This window comes from Hippopotamus amphibius, chromosome 3, assembly GCF_030028045.1.
Source record: "Hippopotamus amphibius kiboko isolate mHipAmp2 chromosome 3, mHipAmp2.hap2, whole genome shotgun sequence".
NCBI lineage: Eukaryota > Metazoa > Chordata > Mammalia > Artiodactyla > Hippopotamidae > Hippopotamus > Hippopotamus amphibius.
The window spans coordinates 20,160,074-20,178,492 of NC_080188.1; the positions used below are offsets into that span (position 1 = coordinate 20,160,074).

General features: G+C 49.2%; 1 protein-coding gene across 12 annotated transcripts in view; it reads right to left on the reverse strand.

Moving 5' to 3' along the window:
• Nucleotides 1–18,419, reverse strand: part of APBB2 (amyloid beta precursor protein binding family B member 2) — a 360,089-nt gene that overhangs the window by 68,614 nt on the left and 273,056 nt on the right. For all 12 annotated transcript variants that reach the window (XM_057729829.1, XM_057729823.1, XM_057729827.1 and 9 more), the window contains one exon: nucleotides 906–1,052. In XM_057729829.1, the coding sequence (XP_057585812.1) occupies nucleotides 906–1,052 (147 nt within the window). The remainder of the gene's footprint in view (nucleotides 1–905; nucleotides 1,053–18,419) is intronic.

The following is an 18,419-nucleotide window of genomic DNA, read 5'->3' on the forward strand; positions in this document are numbered from 1 at the left end:
AGCTCAGCCCCATTTTAAAAGCAGACGGACTGCATCTCAGGGAGCCTCAGGAACCTACCTCCTGCTATGACAGTGCTGCTAGCACAGAATGCAACAGGAGCTCCAAACAGCCCGATCAAAAAGCAAACTTTCGCTGCCAATCACCTCTTAACTGGGGACCGATCAAGTAGAGTGGATTCACGCAGCAACCACTATCCTGAGAGGGTCCCGTTGTGCTTGCTCAACAGGCCTCAGAGCTCGGCAGGAATGTGGCTTTTCCTATTTCTTGCGATCTTTATACACATTTCGTTATTTTTACTCATTACTTTCCATTCTCAAATGATCTCAACTAACACTGCAAAGTGGATTTACTTTGTTCACAGTAAGAAAGAATATACAGGTATCGATTCCAAAACTCATGTACGATGTAGATCTTCAGATTGTAAATAAAGAATATATTATAAAATGATTTGTCAACTTTTAGAGCAGGGGCAACAACATTTTTGGGTGTATATGTGGGGGTCACATTCCCCTTTAAGAAGGTCCTTTGAGAGAGGTATGGGCCTTCTTCCCGGAACATTGCTCTTATAGACTGCCACATCCAGTTCTGCATGGAGGTTAGGGGGCTTCTGGGCCCTGAAGTCCATCCACGGATCCCCGGGGACTCAGGATACCAGAGTAGATCCTATCATTTAGAAGAAATGCCCTCTCCCAGGGCCCCAGTCCTCACTGGGCTCTGGCAGGGAAGACAGGTAAATCACAGGTGCCTCACATCTACACCGCCTGCCTTCACAGGAAAGTGCCCCCAATAAACACCTGCAGCGCCCCTCAGCACCACATGGCTCGGCTCTCGGATCCCTGGGGTCTCATGAGGCACAGCAGAACGCAGGCAAGTCCGCCATCCATTATTTTCACCTGTTACTTACCTCTCCCCAAATGCCGACTGTATCTCGGATGTCATTTTTGCAGTAAGAAAGCTGCCTGATGCAGTTGTTGACGGCAACACTGCTCTTGCCAGGGGCGAGGTCCTCCTCTGCCATCTCCACCCACCCCAGAGAGCGCACAGCAAAGCACTGGGAGAGAAGGCAGAGAACAGGAGATTACTTGCTGGCCACAGGTCGGCGTACCCTAAAATCCTCTACAAAGTGTGTTGAATGCATCTTTAACTACTACAAAGTGTTCAATCGTCTAATTTAGTAATGAATCCTCGACTGTGGGAAAATGAAATTGTGGCTAGTTTTTGCTATTAAAAAATGTAGTAATAACTATCTTCTTGTCTAACTTTCTGTGTGTGTGGTGTGTGTGTATGAGTGTGTTCAGGTTTTTTTCTTAGAAGCGATTACTAGAAGTAGAATTACAGGCATAATGGGTATAACTATTTCTAAGCTTCTTTATCTAGTATAAGGCAGGGTTTTTTTTACAGTAAGCCGGGTCCCCTCCTGAGCTGCACATCAGTTGAAGAGGCCACCTTCCCAGGATAAGGAGGGCAGATGAGGCGCCACCCTTCTGTGCAGCCAACAGGCTGTCTCTCACAGAGCATATCCTAAAGTTCCCCAAAGTGAACTTCATAATAAAACGAAGAAATGCAGCAAACTGTCCCAAAGTGACCACATTCACTCCAGTTCAATCTTCCCTGTCTCAGCCCCCACCCCCTGATGGGGTACCTCCTTCCTGAATCGCGAATCACACTTTCTCAGGGAAAAGGGGAAAAAAAAAAAAACCCACCCAATGCCAAAGACAACCCAGTTACACTAACAGAACATGGATCCTCACGTCCTAGAGGGGAAGGACCGAGGGACGCGGGTCCTCACCTGGAGCAGAACAGCTCCTGCTCACTGACAGCGTTCGTGATGCTCCTTTTACAAACACACCCAAAAAGAGAAGGTCATCCCTACAACAACTGCAAAAGCTACTCAGGACCCCGTGTCTGGGGAAAGGTTCTGGGAGATGCCCTCACACTTCGTGTGCGCGTGTGTATCTGCTAGAGAGAAACTGCCCAAGGGGAAGAGGATGCCACAGGTGCAAGGGCAGCCCCTTCTGTAGCTCTGCTCCCTTAGCCCTGAGACCAAACTGTTCTTCCAGGTGAGCATGGCAGAAACATCACACGTGCACACCACAGCACATCTCCCCGGTTTCCTTAGGACCCACAGCTTCACGGGACTATGCCTGTAAGTACTTGTTTTCTACTTCCCAGTGGGCACTGTGCAGCTCAGTAACTTCCCTCCCTTGTTGGTTCCCAACAAAGTCCCTCGTGAGTAAACTCACAGTGCCACAACCTACCCCCATCCTGCCATTCTGACCTTGTTTCGTATCACCTTATGATGGAAAAACTCAGCTTTTCCACCTTCACCAAATGTGAGGAGGTTTTCCTCCACACCAGCAAGCAATTCTCAGACACCAGCGGGCTGTCTGAGAACTCAATTCTGACACTATCTGCCTAGAGAGAGTGTCAGATCCCACAGGTTAAGAGTTCAGTTCCTGGCAAGACCACCCCCGCCACCAACGTCAGGTGCCAATCAGAAGCCTAGGTTATCACCTGTGCTTCTGGCCAAGCAGCTATAGACTGAAGGTTCTGATGGACCCCCTCTTTGGGTTCGATTAACTTGCTAGAGTGGCTCACAGAACTCAGAGGAACATTTCAGAATGAACTAGTTTATTACAGAAGGATACAACTCAGGGATAGCCAGAAGGAAGAGATGCAGAGGACAAGGTATGGGGAAAGGGCCCGGAGCTCCCATGCCCTCCTCGGGCGCCACTCTCCCCAGGCTCTGTGTACTTACTGGCCTGGAATCTCTCTGAACCTTGTCTTCTGGGTTTTATGGAGGCTTCATTACATACACACAACTGATTAAATCACTGGCCACTGGTGACGGAACTCAATTTCCAGGCCCTCTTCCTTCCTTGGAGGTGGGCATGGGACTGAAAGTTCCGACCCTCTAATAACATGGTGGGCTCCACTGGCAACCAGCCCCCATCCTAAGGCGAGTTCTAGAAGTTGCCTCATAGGTATTTATTCATGTAATCCTCACCTCAACACTGTGAGGTCAATACAAAGTTACTGTATCCATTTTATAGAAAGGAAAGTGAGTAAAGCACAAGGCCGAGAAGTGGTGGCCCTAGGATTCCAACCTAGGCAGTCTGACTTCTGGGCCCCCACTCTTAACAGTTCTGCCACATACCTGAGATTGTGCTGGAGAGACAGTATCCGGTGTGGCTGGGCCCACAAAGAGGCACAAAGACACCATCATCGATGTCAATACAGTCTGAGTATTACATGTGACCCAAGAGCAGGGACAGCCTAAATTGAAAATCTTAGCTCTGGGACTTCCCTGGGGACAAGTGGTTAAGAATCCACCTGCCAATGCAGGGGACACGGGTTCAATCCCTGGTCTGGGAAGATCCCACGTGCCGCGGAGCAACTAAGCCTATGCACCACAACTACTGAGCCTGCGCTCTAAAGCCTGCAAGCCACAACTATTGAGCCTGTGTGCCGCAACTACTGAAGCCCACATGCCTAAAGCCTGTGCTCCACAACAAGAGAAGCCACCACAATGAGAAGCCCTCGCACTGCAACAAAGAGTAGTGAGTAGTCCCCCACTTGCTGCAAGTAGAGAAAGCCTAAGCACAGCAACGAAGACACAATGCAGCCAACAAATAAATAAATTTATTAAAAAAAATCTTAGCTCTGACTTACAGGTACTATAGTCTTGGCCATATAATTTACAAAGTCCCCCCCTTTTTTTATTTGCAAACGTGGGAATAACAATAATAGTTACCTCAGAGGGTTCTCACGAGGAGGAAACAACATAATACAGGCAGAGAACCCAGCACATAGAAAATACTCCACGAGCATTGCTGAGGGAAAGAGCAAATGAATGCAGCACCACACACATCTTAAAGGGGGTCACCAGAGAAGGAAAATGAAAGATTGGTAATTAGCGTGCCCCTAGGTTCCAATTATTCCCCAGGATCGTTCTGGCCTATGTTTGTTGTTTTGGCAAAATTATTAAGAGCAGCTCCTTTTACTCTCAAAAGTGCCCTAATTTGCATAATAAATTATTATAATCACTCTAGTCAAAATTCCAGTGAATTCAGCCTCTGGCATGGAAACCGAGGCTTGGATGGGATACTGAGATATGGCCAGGTGGAAATGGGGTTCAAGGTCAACAGCAGCTGCTGTCAGCACAGCATCCTGGTGATCCTGGTGGGGGTGAACCCTAACACACCAGCATTACTCTGGGGGTGGTCCTATGCCCTAAAATTAGAAGCCAGGAACACTCTTCCCCACTTTCTCTAATAGCCCACGACAGAGTCCTACGGCCTGTGAAGACTCAAAGAATTTATTAACAATAAGGGAGGTGAAAAAGACCACTGCCTGCTTTTTTGTCCTTGAGTCTAAGAATACAGATTTCAAAAAACAAGAGCCCTCACAGTATGATTAATTTTCCATATATAATTTAGTTTCTGATGTGAAAAGCTTCACCACTATGGGCAAAGGAAGAGGAAACGGGTGTCTGAGGGGGAAGTTCACTAAGAAGCGAGCCCCATTTCCTTTCCAAGAACGGAGAGGCAAACAGCAACCTGTGCTATTTGGTGCTGCCCCCGTGTGGCCAGGAAGGTTTATAACCACCACCACTTTTCCTTAAACTCAGGAAATTATATTAATTCTGGGAATAAACATTTCAGAGAACAGGAGGAGCTCAAAATATGTAATCAAATATTTAATCAATCCTACTTTTAAAATGTTTTTTTTTCAAATTTTGAAAAAAAAATCAACATTTGTACTTTGACGCCCATTCTTCAATAGCTCCTTACCAAAAGGGCAAAAATGAGTAATGAATAGTTCAGGCTATGGGCTGTGTCATCAGATGGATCTAGATTCAAGTCATGACTTTGCCACCTACCAGCTGGTGACTTTGGGGAAGTCACTTTAGGTCTCTAAGGCTTCGTTTTTTTCATCTGTAGAATGGGAATAATAATAGTAACCTGTACTTTATAGTATTGCTGTTGGACTAAGTGCAGATAAAATATTTAGCACAGTGCCTGGCATACAATAAGAACTCAATAAACATTTATTATGTTATTGATAAATTTTAACTTTTTTTTTCTATGTGTGGATTTTAAAGATTTCTCTAGTTTAACAGATCTTAGCCAAAGCTAAAAGACCCAGAGGGCTTTGTTAAAACACAGAAAACTGGACACTATCCCACAGTTTCTGATTCAGCGGGCCCCAAATCTGCATTTCTAACAGCCTCCCAGGTGACACTGAATTTGCAGGTCTGAGGATCACACTTTGAGAACCACAGCTGTCCACAGGATGGCCCCTGGTGCTGTTCCTAGGACTGATCCTGAAAGGCAAATCTGGCAAGTTAGTAAACCTCTCTGTGGCTCAGTTCCCTTGTCCATGAAACGTGGATACTAAAAATCCCTGTCTCACAACAACCTATCTGTGTTGTGAGGATGAACAGGACAGAGTCTGCCGCTGTGTCTGCTGCTGCTGTTAGTTACGGCGGGCATTTAGGGAACCAGGGTCACAGCTGAGCTGGGAGGGATACACTCTTGGCCTGGGGCTTCCTTCTCTCCCACCTGTTCTCCCTCCCCCACACTGGAACCAACTGTCATATCCCGGTTGGAAACACACATCCTGTTTCAACTTCTGTTTCTTTGAGTCCTCTATTAATAGAGACTGATGCCTGGGGAGAGCCTCTTCCTAAGACATGGGTCGAGGGGTAGAACCCAGGGACAAGCCTTGGTTTCTGGGGCCAGGCAGCCCCAGGTCCAAACTCCTCTATTCCCATCAGTGGGTGTTCAGCCTCCATGAACCTAAGTTTACTCAGTTGTAAAATGACAGTAACACTAGGCTCAGGGTGCTTCCAGGAGAGCCAAAGTGAACGAGGAAGGTCAGGGCTGGGGCACTGCAGGCCCTCAGCAAACGTCCCCTCTCTTCTCTCTCTGGCGGCACGACCCTCTCATGGCCTTCTTTGTTCTCCCACAGGCCTTCCACTTCTCCTTGTCCTGAGCTTTCACGAGGACTAGCAAGATGAGAGCCTGCTGGCAGAAAACCGGGGGCCTTGTCTCTGGACCACGAAGTGGGGCAGGGGATGGAGGAGGGGAGACAAGAGGAAACTGGAGCTATGGGAGCAGCAGTCGGACACAAGCCTTGCCTCCTGCCAGGTGAGCCAGCCTCAGCGCACGGCACCAAAGAAGATGCTTCGCAGATGAGCACAGTCTATGAGGGAGCACATTCGATGCCCCGAACACGCTCCGTGCTCTACGTAACTACTGAGGGAGGACGACAGAAAGGTCAGGATACCAGAATGGATAGCAACACTACCTTACAGGTGTTAAAAAACTAAGAAAATTGAAAAGCTACCATTTGGTCTAGCACTACAAATGTAATCCTAATGAACGCTTATTTATAGGAACTGCTTACCATTTAAGCCTAATTACTCTGAAGCACAATAACAACTGTGTATTCAAGTCAACAAACGTTTACTGAGAGCCTATTAGTTCCTGGAGACATAGAGAAATGAGCACGGCGTGGAGCAGACATGAAGTGGGAATCTGTGACACGGCAGCAAGAAATCAGGGGACACAAAGGCATACGTGTGCATTGGTTGCTCATGGAGGGAGGAGTCTTTTTAACTCAGAGAGAGGGAGTTATGGACAGCTTCCTGAAGGATATGGTATTGAGCTGGGCCTTTGCAGGATGGATGGGATCACTCACTTAACAACGATTTACTGACACCTGCTATACGCCAGGTACCAGAGGCACATCAATGAACCAAAAAGGCCAAACAGCTCTGCTGACATGAACCATAACGAGTAAGGTACAGTGGTACAGGGGGAGAGACTGTGAGCACAGTGGTTTAGGGCCCAGGTTTTCAAGTCACTGACTTGGATCGAATTCCAGGGTGGCCACTATTAGCAGTGTGATCTGAGCCAAGTTACTGAATGTCGGTGAGCCTCAGTTTCCTCACCTGTTGCAGTGAGGATCGTGGTATGGACCTCCTGGGGGTACTGGCATGATTACCAGGAAGGCTTATGCTGAGAACAGGGCCTGGCCCAAAGGGGATGCTCAAGAAAAGGTGGCTACTGTTTTTTGTAAGGTCTCTGATCCCTGTCAAAAGTGTCAGGATTGAGGAACACCACCAGCAGTCAGCCAGTCAATCCTGTTTCGTTTTTCCAACGAATGGTCAAACCTCACTACGGCTATACCTTGGGTGGCTACACCTTGGGTGGCTGGGGGCAGGGAGAGGCCCGGGGCCCAGGGCCGAGTGGGGGCACAGTCCTCGGGCACCATCATCTCATCAGCCCCGCTAAGAGTCCACAGACTTTGGAGATCCACGGACGCGCTTCAGCAAGTTCTAAACCTCCTGCAAATACGTCCAAAACCATCTCTGTGTTTGCATGTTATGGAAACAGGGTCTAAAGCTTTCCAAAGGCTCTGAGAATATAAAATACTTCAAAAGACTCCCAAGGAGTTTGGACACCAGAATACTCACTCATCAAGACATCAATTAAGGGAATGTGTATTGAGGGTAGAAAAAGCTGACTAGTTGGCATCAGAGTTCTTTTTTGAGACGTGGATGAGGACAATGGTTAAATGTCTCTACATAAGGAAGGACCAGGAATGTAGGGGAGACAGATGAAAGGAAAGGGAAAAGGGGGGTGGGAGGACGAGAAAGGGCTGCACAGCCTCTCGGGAAGCACAACCTCTGAAGTGGCAGGCAGTGCCATTAAAGGTGAAGATGAGGGAAGCCCAACAGCCAGTTTTGAACACCAGGGACTGTTTCTGATGCAATGGAAGCCCCCTCGGTATCACCCTTGATGCGCCAGCAAAAGCCTGCTACAGAAATGGCTGACACTGTCAGGTGTGAAGAGAAGGGTATACTCCTTCCCGGGGGAGATGCTTGGCAGAGGAAAAGCAGTGACATAGGCCTCACAGTGAAGAACTGGGAGTCAACACAAGAGAAATAAAAGCCCAGGAATGGGCAGAACTGTGGGCGGACTTCGCAGGACATGAGACTGGGATTCAAGCCATTTCATCCGGATTCTGAGAGCATATCGAACCTGCTGCCTGAGCTATGCAAAGCCGCTCTGCAGAGACTTTTTACAGCTGTGCTCTTGGGGTCAGGTGGGAAAAAAAAGACATATTCTCACTGTCTGTGACTATGAGGAGGGATCTTTTGAATAATCACACAGTCCACCTAGAAACTGTGAGAGAAGCCTTTTTTATTTAATACTGGTGGCCACAATAGCGTAACCATTTAGGGTACATTCATCACATTTGATAGCCTACGTCCTGGGATGTCGCCCTGAGAATTCAGAACAGCTCTCTGCCCTTTCCCTTCCCAGTTACTGCATCAGAGACAGCACGGACTTGATTTCTGCCCACAGACCCATCGCTGGACCGTCTAGATTTCGCTGAGAAATAAGGCAGCCCGTCAACAAAGGGCTGAGACCGCAAATGACTTGCAGAGTCTGTTCTAAAAATGCACAGGCTTTTCAAGGTGCAGAAGATCTTCCTGGGACGTGGCTTCCATAATAGGGAGGGTCTTTAGCAAATCTGAGTTTGTGGTCATGATATATAGGAATGCGGGGGGGGGGGGCGTCATTATGGACAGGGTTTGAAATAAAATTAGGCTTCATCTGCTCCTGCTTTTCTTTGAAACACGGAAATGCTTTCTAAATCCAGCATCTCAATGGGCTCTGCTGGAGAGGTGCCTGGGGACTCTGGAGTGGAGCGTGGCCCAGTTCTCCATCCCGCGGAGGCAAGGAATCAGCCTGATCAATTATTCAGCATGGCAACGACCTCGGCAGCCAGGGAGGACCCAGAGAGCACTTCCACACCGACCGCAATGAGCACGTCAGCTGTTCCTGCTGTTTCTCCCCAGACTGTCTGCAACGTGGTGAGCATTCAGGCAGAAAACAAGACACCTGGCCCTTTGGGGCCCTGAGCCCACTAGCGCCATTTACTTAACTCTCCCTCTTTCCTATTTTTCAGAACAAGATCACCCTACTGGAAAGATACATCCTATGCTAACATCCTATGCTGACAGCGTCTGCTGCAAAGAGGACAGTCATTATAATAACTAACATGCACGGGGCCTACAGCGTCCCAGGCGCTAAGGATGATCTATAATTGAAATATCCCCTCCAATGACCACCTCCCAGCCTGCCTGCTCGCCCCCCTCCTGGCGGCCAGTTCATGGAGGATGGTTTCCAGCCTGGGTCACCTCTGTCTCTAGTAAATAAAAAGCTCTGTCCTCCCTAGTAAACACCCTGGAAACCTGCAAGGTCAGAGGGCAGGAATACCAACCACATTCCCTATACTCGGGACATGCTCAGAGCATGTGCAATGACAGGGAATCAGAGCTAAGTTATCTAACGGAAGAAGGGGAAGATGCACCGCGGTTTAGAAGCAGTGCTTTTAGTCACCTTTCACGCACAACGCGGAGCCACGCAGATATCTGAGAGGCAAGGCTTCGGTGACTTTAAATCCTTAAATGAAAATGTAAGGGTTCTTTCAAAGCCCTGTGCCTTGATTTCTCCCTCTCTGTGCCATTCCCCAAGGCAGCCTGCACGCGATGTATATTCCACAGCTGCCCCCTCGGCTTTATAGAAATGCTGAGATGTACAGGAACCGAGGTGTGAACCACAGATGTGCTGAAGAGCACGCCCAAGGCCGGTCACACTGGGGGGACTGAGATCTGACTCTGCATGTGGCACTTTAAATATTTCACTTCGCTGGGGTGTCTCTGTTTCCTCACTCCTCCTCACTGAGTGATCTCTGTGGTAGATGAGCCAGCCCAGCTGGGCAGAGCTGTAGCCTGGGCTCCTCCTGGCCCCTCAGGTTGGGGGCTGGGACTCGTGCTGGGGGGTGGGACGGTGCCACTGCGCTGGATTTTGACTTTTAAGATACACGTTTGAGCAGCACTGAAATCAGGACGCCGACACGTCTTGCTTTTAATTTAAGACATAGACCTGCATTTTTGCACAGCAGCGGAATCACGACATCCATATGCCTTAAACACATTTCTAAGGGTTTATTAATGTCTTAAAAGCAATATTCTCACTAGTGCTTAGGTGAGGGGATTGCAGAACGAGGAGGAGGAGGGAGGGGATTTGCATTTATTGTGCTCCTGTGAAAGAGGCTCTTTATTAGTTATCGAATTCAATTTAGTCGAATTCTCACAACCATGAGAATGAGGTATTCCATCCGTTTTGAGACGGGGAAAAACAGACTCCTAAAGGAACCCTGGTAAGTTCAAGGTTTCCTGAAACTTTTTGGAAAATCTGCCCTTGGGGCACTGTGGTCGTCATCCTTAATGCGACACTTGTGAACGTGGTGGTGAGGAGGGGGTTGAGGTGGGGGAGACTGAGGTGGTGGACACGAGTGTCACCTGTAGCATTTACTACGCGTGTCCGTGTGCACATCACACGCTGAGTGGGAAAAATCCACTTCTCCTTTACTACTCACACAGAATGCTTCATTTCCGACCCTTCCAGTCCCCAGACGTGTGGGGGGTTTCCCCCACACCAAGCACGTCTCTGCAACACCAGCTAGGTGTGCTACCATGTACCTCAACCCTGACACCAACTACCTGGACACAGAGTCAGATCCCACAGCTCAAGGGCTCAGACCCACAAGGCTGCCTGCCCCACACCCCGCCTCACACGCAGACTGCAAGCCCAGGCTGTCCCCTGTGCTTCTGACCAACCAGCTGTAAATTGGAGGCTCCCAGGACCCCCTCCTCAGGTTTGATTAATCTTCTGGAGTGGCTCACAGAACACGGGGGACGTTTACTTACGGGAGTACCCGTTTACTATAAAAGGATACAACACAGGAACATCCAGATGGAAGAGCACAAGGTACCTAAGAAGGGCGATCACGCCACTCTCCCAGCACCTCCACGTGTTCACCAACTCAGCAGCCCTCTGAGGCCGGCACTTGAGGGGTTTTTATGGAGGCGTCACGTGATGGAGGCATGATGGACCATTAGATCCATTTCCACCCCCTCTCTGGGGAATGGGGGTAGGACTGAAAACGCCAAGCTTCTAATCATGACTTGGGCTTTCTGGTGACCAGCCCCCACCCAGGAGCCTACTTAGAGTCACTCACGAGAACAGAAGACACTGCTGTCAAGCAGGAAACTCCAAAGGATTTAGGAGCTCTGGGTCAGGAACAAGGGTCCAAGGCAAAATATTAGAACAAAAGATGCTCCTAGTGCTCTTACCATTTACGAAATTACAAGGGTTTTAGGAGCTCTGTGCCAGGAACCAGGGGCAGATGTGTGTGTGTGTGTGTGTGTGTATCTCTGTGTGTGTACGTGTGTGTGTGTGTGTGTGTGTGTGTGTGTATGCCACTTTCTTTTACGTATTTAATCAACTCACGGCAACTTACGAGATGGGTGTTATTACTATTCCTATTTTACAGATAAGGAAACCGAGGCACAGAGTGGTTGTTATGGACTGAATTGTGTCCCCTCAGAATTCATATATTGAACCTCTAACCACCAGTGTGGACACAGGGCCTCTAAAGAGGTAATTAAGTGAGATCCTAAAGTGGGTTTAATCCAGCAGGACTAGTGTCCTTATAAGCAGAGGAAAAGACACCAGGAATGTGAGCACACAGAGAAAAGGCCAAGCGAGGACACAGTGAGAAGGTGGCCGTCTGCAAGCCAAGGGGAGAGGCTTTGGAAGAAACCAAAGCTGCCAGCACCTTGATGTGGACTCCCAGCCTTCAGAACTGTGAGGAAATCAATTTCTGTTGTTTAAGCCACCCAATCTGTGTGGTGCTTTGTTATGGGAGCTTGAGTAGATGCATACAGTGCTGTATAAACGTAAGGTAACCAGCTAGCATATGGTGGAGCTGGCATTCAAATCCAAGTTCATGTATTGGCAACTTCCTGCCACCACACCATGCTGCCTCCTAGGAGTGGCAACGGTGCGGCTTTTCCTGAAAGGGGGCGGTGTGGGGGGGGTGCAGGCAGATCTCACTCTGCACCCAGGGACCTCGGAGGGGATCTGCAACCCCTCCCTTGACCCGACACGCCAAGCACATGTGCACACACCCTCCCCCACGATCCTAAGCTCTCATCAGCTAGACCAGGTTGATACCGGAGGTCAGGAGGCCTGGGCCCACTCTAAAGAGGCCCCAGGGAATTCAAGGGCAGTGAGACATGGAATATTTCCTGCCATGTCGGTTAACCAAGGAGGTCAGTCATCAGCAACGGCAGCCACCACCGATGGTGAGCTGGTGAGCCCTGAGGGAACTCGGGAAGGAAGGAATACTTGCCATCTAGCAGCCATCAGACGGCAGCCACTCCCTATGGTGAGCCCGGAGGAAACTCAGGGTGTGCAAATACAGGATACTGCCCCCCCCCGCCCCCCTCATAGCGGAGGCGCATATCAAAGGAATGATTTCAGTGAGCCCAGACTCTTGCATCTTCCCATACACAGAAAAGCGCTGCGTTTCCTAACTTGACATATCCGGTTTCTCTAATTAACAGTAATCTTTGGATGTTCCCAAATACCTGCCCTTTGTTGCCAAACTCCTATATATCCTAGCTCCCGCCTCGCCTCCTCGAAAGGCTGTCTCCTGGGCTGCAGTCCTCCTTTTGCCCCCAATAAAACTCAACTTGCAGCTCTCACGTTGTGCATTTCTTTTCAGTCAGCAGTGGGAACATGCTAAGGAGAAGGAAATACCTGCTGAACAGGGAATGAGCACTTCAAAGCCCTGTCCTGCACCCACCCACCCCCCACCCCGCCCCCAGGTCTAGATTTATTGCTTCCGGCTGGCCCTGAGACTTCTCAGAGGTCTATGGGAGTCCCCACCACAAGGCACCAACTAGCCCTGAGATGGTCTGGGTGCTCTTGCAACACTGTCCACCAGGGGGCACCATCACCATTCTCCCTCCCAACCCCCAACTCCTGGTAACAGGTCCCTGGAGGGAAGGAGTCTCCATGGGGGCAAAGGAAATAAAGTGTAATCAAATACTGTATGCTAACTCATATATATGGAATCTAAAAAACAAAAAAACAAAAAAACAAATGGTACTGATGAACCCAGTGACAGGGCAAGAATAAGGATGCAGATGCAGAGAATGGACTTGAGGACACAGGGTTGGGGGGGGCGGGGGACGAAGGGGAAGCTGGGACGAAGTGAGAGAGTAGCATAGACATAGATACACTACCAACTGTAAAACAGATAGCTAGTGGGAAGTTGCTGTATAACAAAGAGAGATCAACTCGATGATGGGTGGTGCCTTAGAGGGCCAGGACGGGGAGAGTGGGAGGGAGTGGCGGGAGGGAGCGGACATGGGGATATGTGTATAAATACAGCTGATTCACTTTGGTGTACTTCAAAAGCTGGTACAAGAGTGTAAAGCAATTATATTCCAATAAAGAGCTTAAAAAAAAAAAGTAATCGACTGCCTGATGCCTACGCTCTCATCCCTCTAGGCCACTGCACTGCTGCTCACACTGAGTTCTGGGAGGGTCTGGGGTGGCTAGACTCAGGGACAACCTGGGCCAAGAGGCAGCCAGTGTGGGGCTGAGGCTTCGGGGGCTGGGGGAGGCCCTGAGCCAAGGTCCTGGCTCTTTCTCTCACATGAAAGGCTTTCTTCAGTTAGTGACGGTCGCTAATCTGTTACTGAGCAGGGCGAATTATCATCACATTATGAGGAATTTATATACATTTAAAAACAAACACCAGAACGTCAACGAATTAATTTACGGAGGGAAATGTAAACCGGACGGGGTGCTCAGCCTGGCTAACAAGAGGATTCGTCCTCTGGAGGAAATCCACTCCAGTTTCAACCACCAGCGCAAAGAGCTGAGCAGAGGAGCCTGCTTCCAGGTCTTCACGGCCAGCATCCTTGGAGCGTCACGGCTGGTGTGAGACACAGGCCTCCGGGTAGTGATTTAATACATAAACAGTTGATTGTATTAGTCACTTCCTGCCCAGGAACCAGGCTGGCCTTATGAGGCCTATTTTTATCAATGGAAAAGTTGAGTGGAGGTGGGTTCAACCAAGAGACTTAGCCCAGTGTTTCCATAATATCACAAAACAAATTAGACGTACGTGCATATCTAAACATAAACCTGAAGGTGAATCGCATCTGACATCTTCACATACAATCATCATCATCTTCCCAGCAGTGCCATTTAGCCAGTGCTCACTCTGAGTCTTTTGTGTACAAAATTAAGAATCTGGACTTGGCGGGGAAAGCAAGGCGGCACTGACATTTATAGATCACTTTCCCAAGGCTTCCTGCCTTACAGCATGTAGCACAACATGTTCTTACAACCCTTCAAAGCAGGAGCTCCTTATTTTCCACGTGAGAAACCGAGTCTGGAGAACTGAGCTGAACAGCCCAAGGTCACACGGTAAATAAGCAGCAGCTGGAATCTGATCTGAGGTGTAGTCCTCAAGGTGGATCACGGTCTTGATTTTATAGAAGGGGAAACCAGGTCCGTGAGGTTCAGCAAAGTGACACAGCTGTGGACCAGCTGGATACAAGGCCTCATCTTTTTTTTTTTTTTTTCCCTTTTGCTGATTTTACCTTTATTTGCATTTTCCTGTAGCATGGAAACATGCTTCTTTTTTACATTTAATCAATCTTCCAGACCCTATTGCCAGGGCCTCATCTTGATCTCACCACTCTTCGCTCTACTTTAGCTGTACTATACACAAGAGCGCCCCATCCACAGGAGGCTCCCTGAGAGCAGCCCTGTTCTGTGGATCTCTGAACACCTGCCACCCAAAAGAGGGTCTGGCACACGCTACATGCTCAGTAAATATTGTCAAAGGAAGACCCTCAAGCCGGAGACACAGCGAGGTACGGCGGCAAGAGTGGATCAGATCTGACTGGGCGTCCCGGACCACCACTCTCTGGCTGGGCCCTAGGCTAGTTAACTGACCCAAGTTCCTGATCCTTGGAGGGATAACCCCACAGGTGCCGGTGAGAACTCAAGGGGGTGTGTGCCAAGCACCGGCAGAGAGCCTGGCCAAGCCCCTTTCACCACAGCAAGATGCGTACAGCCTGGACCCTGAAGCCAGAGCACCCAGGCTTGGCTCCTGGTTCCCCACCTAATTCCCAAGGGATGCAGCTTTCTAATCCGAAAGATGGAGACAATGATAGCTCTTACGTCCTAAGGGACGCTGGGAGCAATCAATGGTATGGTCCATCTAACGTGCTTAGAATGGTCCATGGTAAGTGTTCAGTGTGTTAGCTATTATTACGATTAGCTCTCAATTATCAAGAAATCTGATCTAGCCCATGCCTAGTGACATACAAGTCATATAAAAATATCCATTCAGCCAGTTATGCAAGCTAGGGTCAGGTAGCACACGCCTCCAGGTGCTTCCCCTGTGAGACAGAGGGCCAGTCCTTCTGGAGGCTAATCCCTGCCCAGGGCCCAATCCATCCTTATTGGCTTATCAGGGGCCCCATCTTCACTGGCTGGTGCGGCCTTGACACAGCCCTGCAGCCTGGAGCCCACATTCAAGGGTCCTGGGACGCAAGGACCGAGGAACAACCTGAGCCCTTGCCGTGTTTGCAGCCCTTCTCTCTGGGCTTCCAGTTGGTTCCTGATCCACACTCTGGGCACCTGGCTGGACCGAGAGTCCTGTCCTGGAGCTGAGTCCCCCGGCAGCGCTTCCGGCTAATGTTCCTTCTAGGTGCCAGTGGGGTCTGGACACCTCATTGTCATGGTGTCCCTCTGTCCCAACCCTGACTCTGAGCTACAGACCACTGAGATGCTAGAAGGACCGGCTCGTTAGACGGGTCCCTCTGGACACGGCGCCGCCTGCCGAGCCTTCGGAGAATACGATTTGGACCATTCCTGCACTCATCCAAGCAACACTGACAGGTATAGAAGTCAATACTTTCACTGTTCAAAAATTCAAAAGCTTCCACAGAAGATGATTTCTTATATGATATGAAACGGTGGCTCTCTTACAAAGGGAGGGCGGCTGGGGGCAGGAGGGGCCCTTTTGAAACCTGATGCCTGATGTGTCCGACGAAGGCACCTATCAAATCCCACCAGCCAAACACCCAATCGTAGCCCCTCCCAGATGGCCCGCCCAAGGCCCGGGAGAATTCAGCGTCACCACGAAGCACCTCCGAGAATCAGAATTGGACAGTAACCACAGAAACTTCTCCTGGTGGGACAGTGAATGTGTTACGCAAAAGGGAACTTCTGCTGCTGCAGACACTGGAATGACAACAAAAGCTGAGTCTGTGGCCATAAACATCAGCTCACGGCCCACACTCTCACATCTTGGGCAAGAGCCCATGCCCAACCAGGCCCAGCAGCGAGGCTGGCTGGAGCCGCTCCTATTCCTGCAGGGAAGCAGCAGATGTCTTCACTCGCAGGAAACCATTCTTCCTCCCTGGAAGTGTGAATGGTATTTTAGCTTCCCCGTACGGGAGTCTTGGAAAAGATCGAGAGGCAAGTTGTATGGTCCACATGGCTATTTACACCATAGATTTATACTATTTCTGTTGAGAAATGTTAGCTGCAGAGTAATCACAGAGTAAAACCATAAAGAATATCCAAGTTCTGCATGTAAAGTTGGCCAGTTTATCTCCCTGGGGAAAGCAAGATGGCCATACGAGCTCTAGAAAGGACGCTGATCCAAAGGAAGGAGCAGAGAGAGCCTGAGGCCAGGAGACAGGCTGCACTCTCTGGGTTGGGGGCTGGGGACCTGGAGACCTGGGCATAGTCGGGGCTGGGACACTGGGGAGACAGGGAGGTTACAGATCCAATCTCAGTTAGTACAAGTCTACTTGCAACGTAGAAGATGCAAAACTCAAATGAAGTATCATTCTTAATAACAGCCAAATGCTACTGTATCTGAGGCGATTCAGAACGAATTTGATCCTCTTCCAAAATGCGCCCAAAAGGTGACTCCACTAAGAATGATGTCACTTGGGTCTTGAATAAATCCTGCCTCTAAACAGCTCAACTGCTAATACAGTGGCTCCTCATTACTTGCGGATTCCATATTTGCACATTCACCTACTCTCTGAAATTTATCTGCAACCTCCACATCAATACTCATGGCACTTTTGTGGTCACTCATGGATGTGCAAAGAGTGGCAAAAAAGTCTGGGTTGCATAATGTGCATGTTTTCAGCTGAGGTTGAACAAGTCTTGTTTCAGTCCTCACACTGACAACGAGTGCCCTTTCCGTGGTCTACTTAGCAGCTGTGTGTGTGCGCGCGCGCGTGCTTTTTCTTGGTGATGTTGCTGTTTAAAATGGCCCCCAAGTGTAGCACTGCAGTGCTGTCTAGTGTTCCTAGGTGGGAGAAGGCTGTGATGTGCTTTATGGAGAAAATACATGTGTTAGATAAGCTTCGTTCAGGTGTGAGTCACAGCGCTGCTGGCCACGGGCTCACGGATAATGAGTGAACGATATATATTAAATAAGGCGTCTTTCAACAGAAACACATGTAAAATAAGGTTACGTACTGACAGGTTGGTGAAAATGTGACCAGAGGCTCAGAGGACCCTAACTCTGCACATTCCCTAGGAATACCGTATTTCAGTGTTCACTAATCCAGTGTTGGCAGTGCCTTTACAGAACTTTATACACTAACTACAATAGCGAGAATCAATTATACTCGCCCTTCTTCCTAGAGCAAGGATGGGGGGTGTGCAGTGGTGGAGGCGGACTTGATCACTCTGGCTTTCCGGATTTTGGTACAGTCAGTGTGAGTGGGTCTAGGAACCAGGAAGCCCTGGGTTCTGTCCCTGGCCTCCAGGCGGATCCCTCCTCCCCCAGGCACACGCTTACCTTGGGCTCCCCCTCACCTCCCCAGCTCCCTCTCTCACATCTTACTCCTGTCACCTTCTCAGCAGGCCTTCCCAGACTATTTAAAACTGCAACCCCTCCCAGCGCTGTCTAGCTCTCTTCTCTACTTTGTTTTTCTCCATATTTTCACCTAACGTATTTTCATCTAATGTGTGTATATTCCACTTCTGTGTTTCGCTGTTTCTCTCTCTCCCCACGCTGGGATGCAAGTCACATGAAGGCACGGCTTGGTGTGCAGTCTCCTCGGCCCCTAAGCACAGAATCTGATCGCCGCGAGGGTTAAAGGAGTCCACGCGTGTCAAGCAGGGTTTGAGCAGCATCTGGCGCCTGGTAAAAGCTATACTCACCATCATGACTGGGACTGGTGAGTTTTTACTGTTGGCTTACAAGAAAGTTTTTTTTTAAATTACACTGCTTACCAAGAAACAAAAAATCTGCAACTTTTTACAAAACATCTAAGATGAACGCAGTAAGATCATAAAGTGGGAAGACCTACAGAGACCTCAATTAAAAGCACAGCTATTGATTGAGCAACCTTAAGGGAGCATTCACCAGGTCCTCGCTCTCCAAGCTGACTCCTAGCAGTCTACACGGTGCACACGCGGGAAGAGCC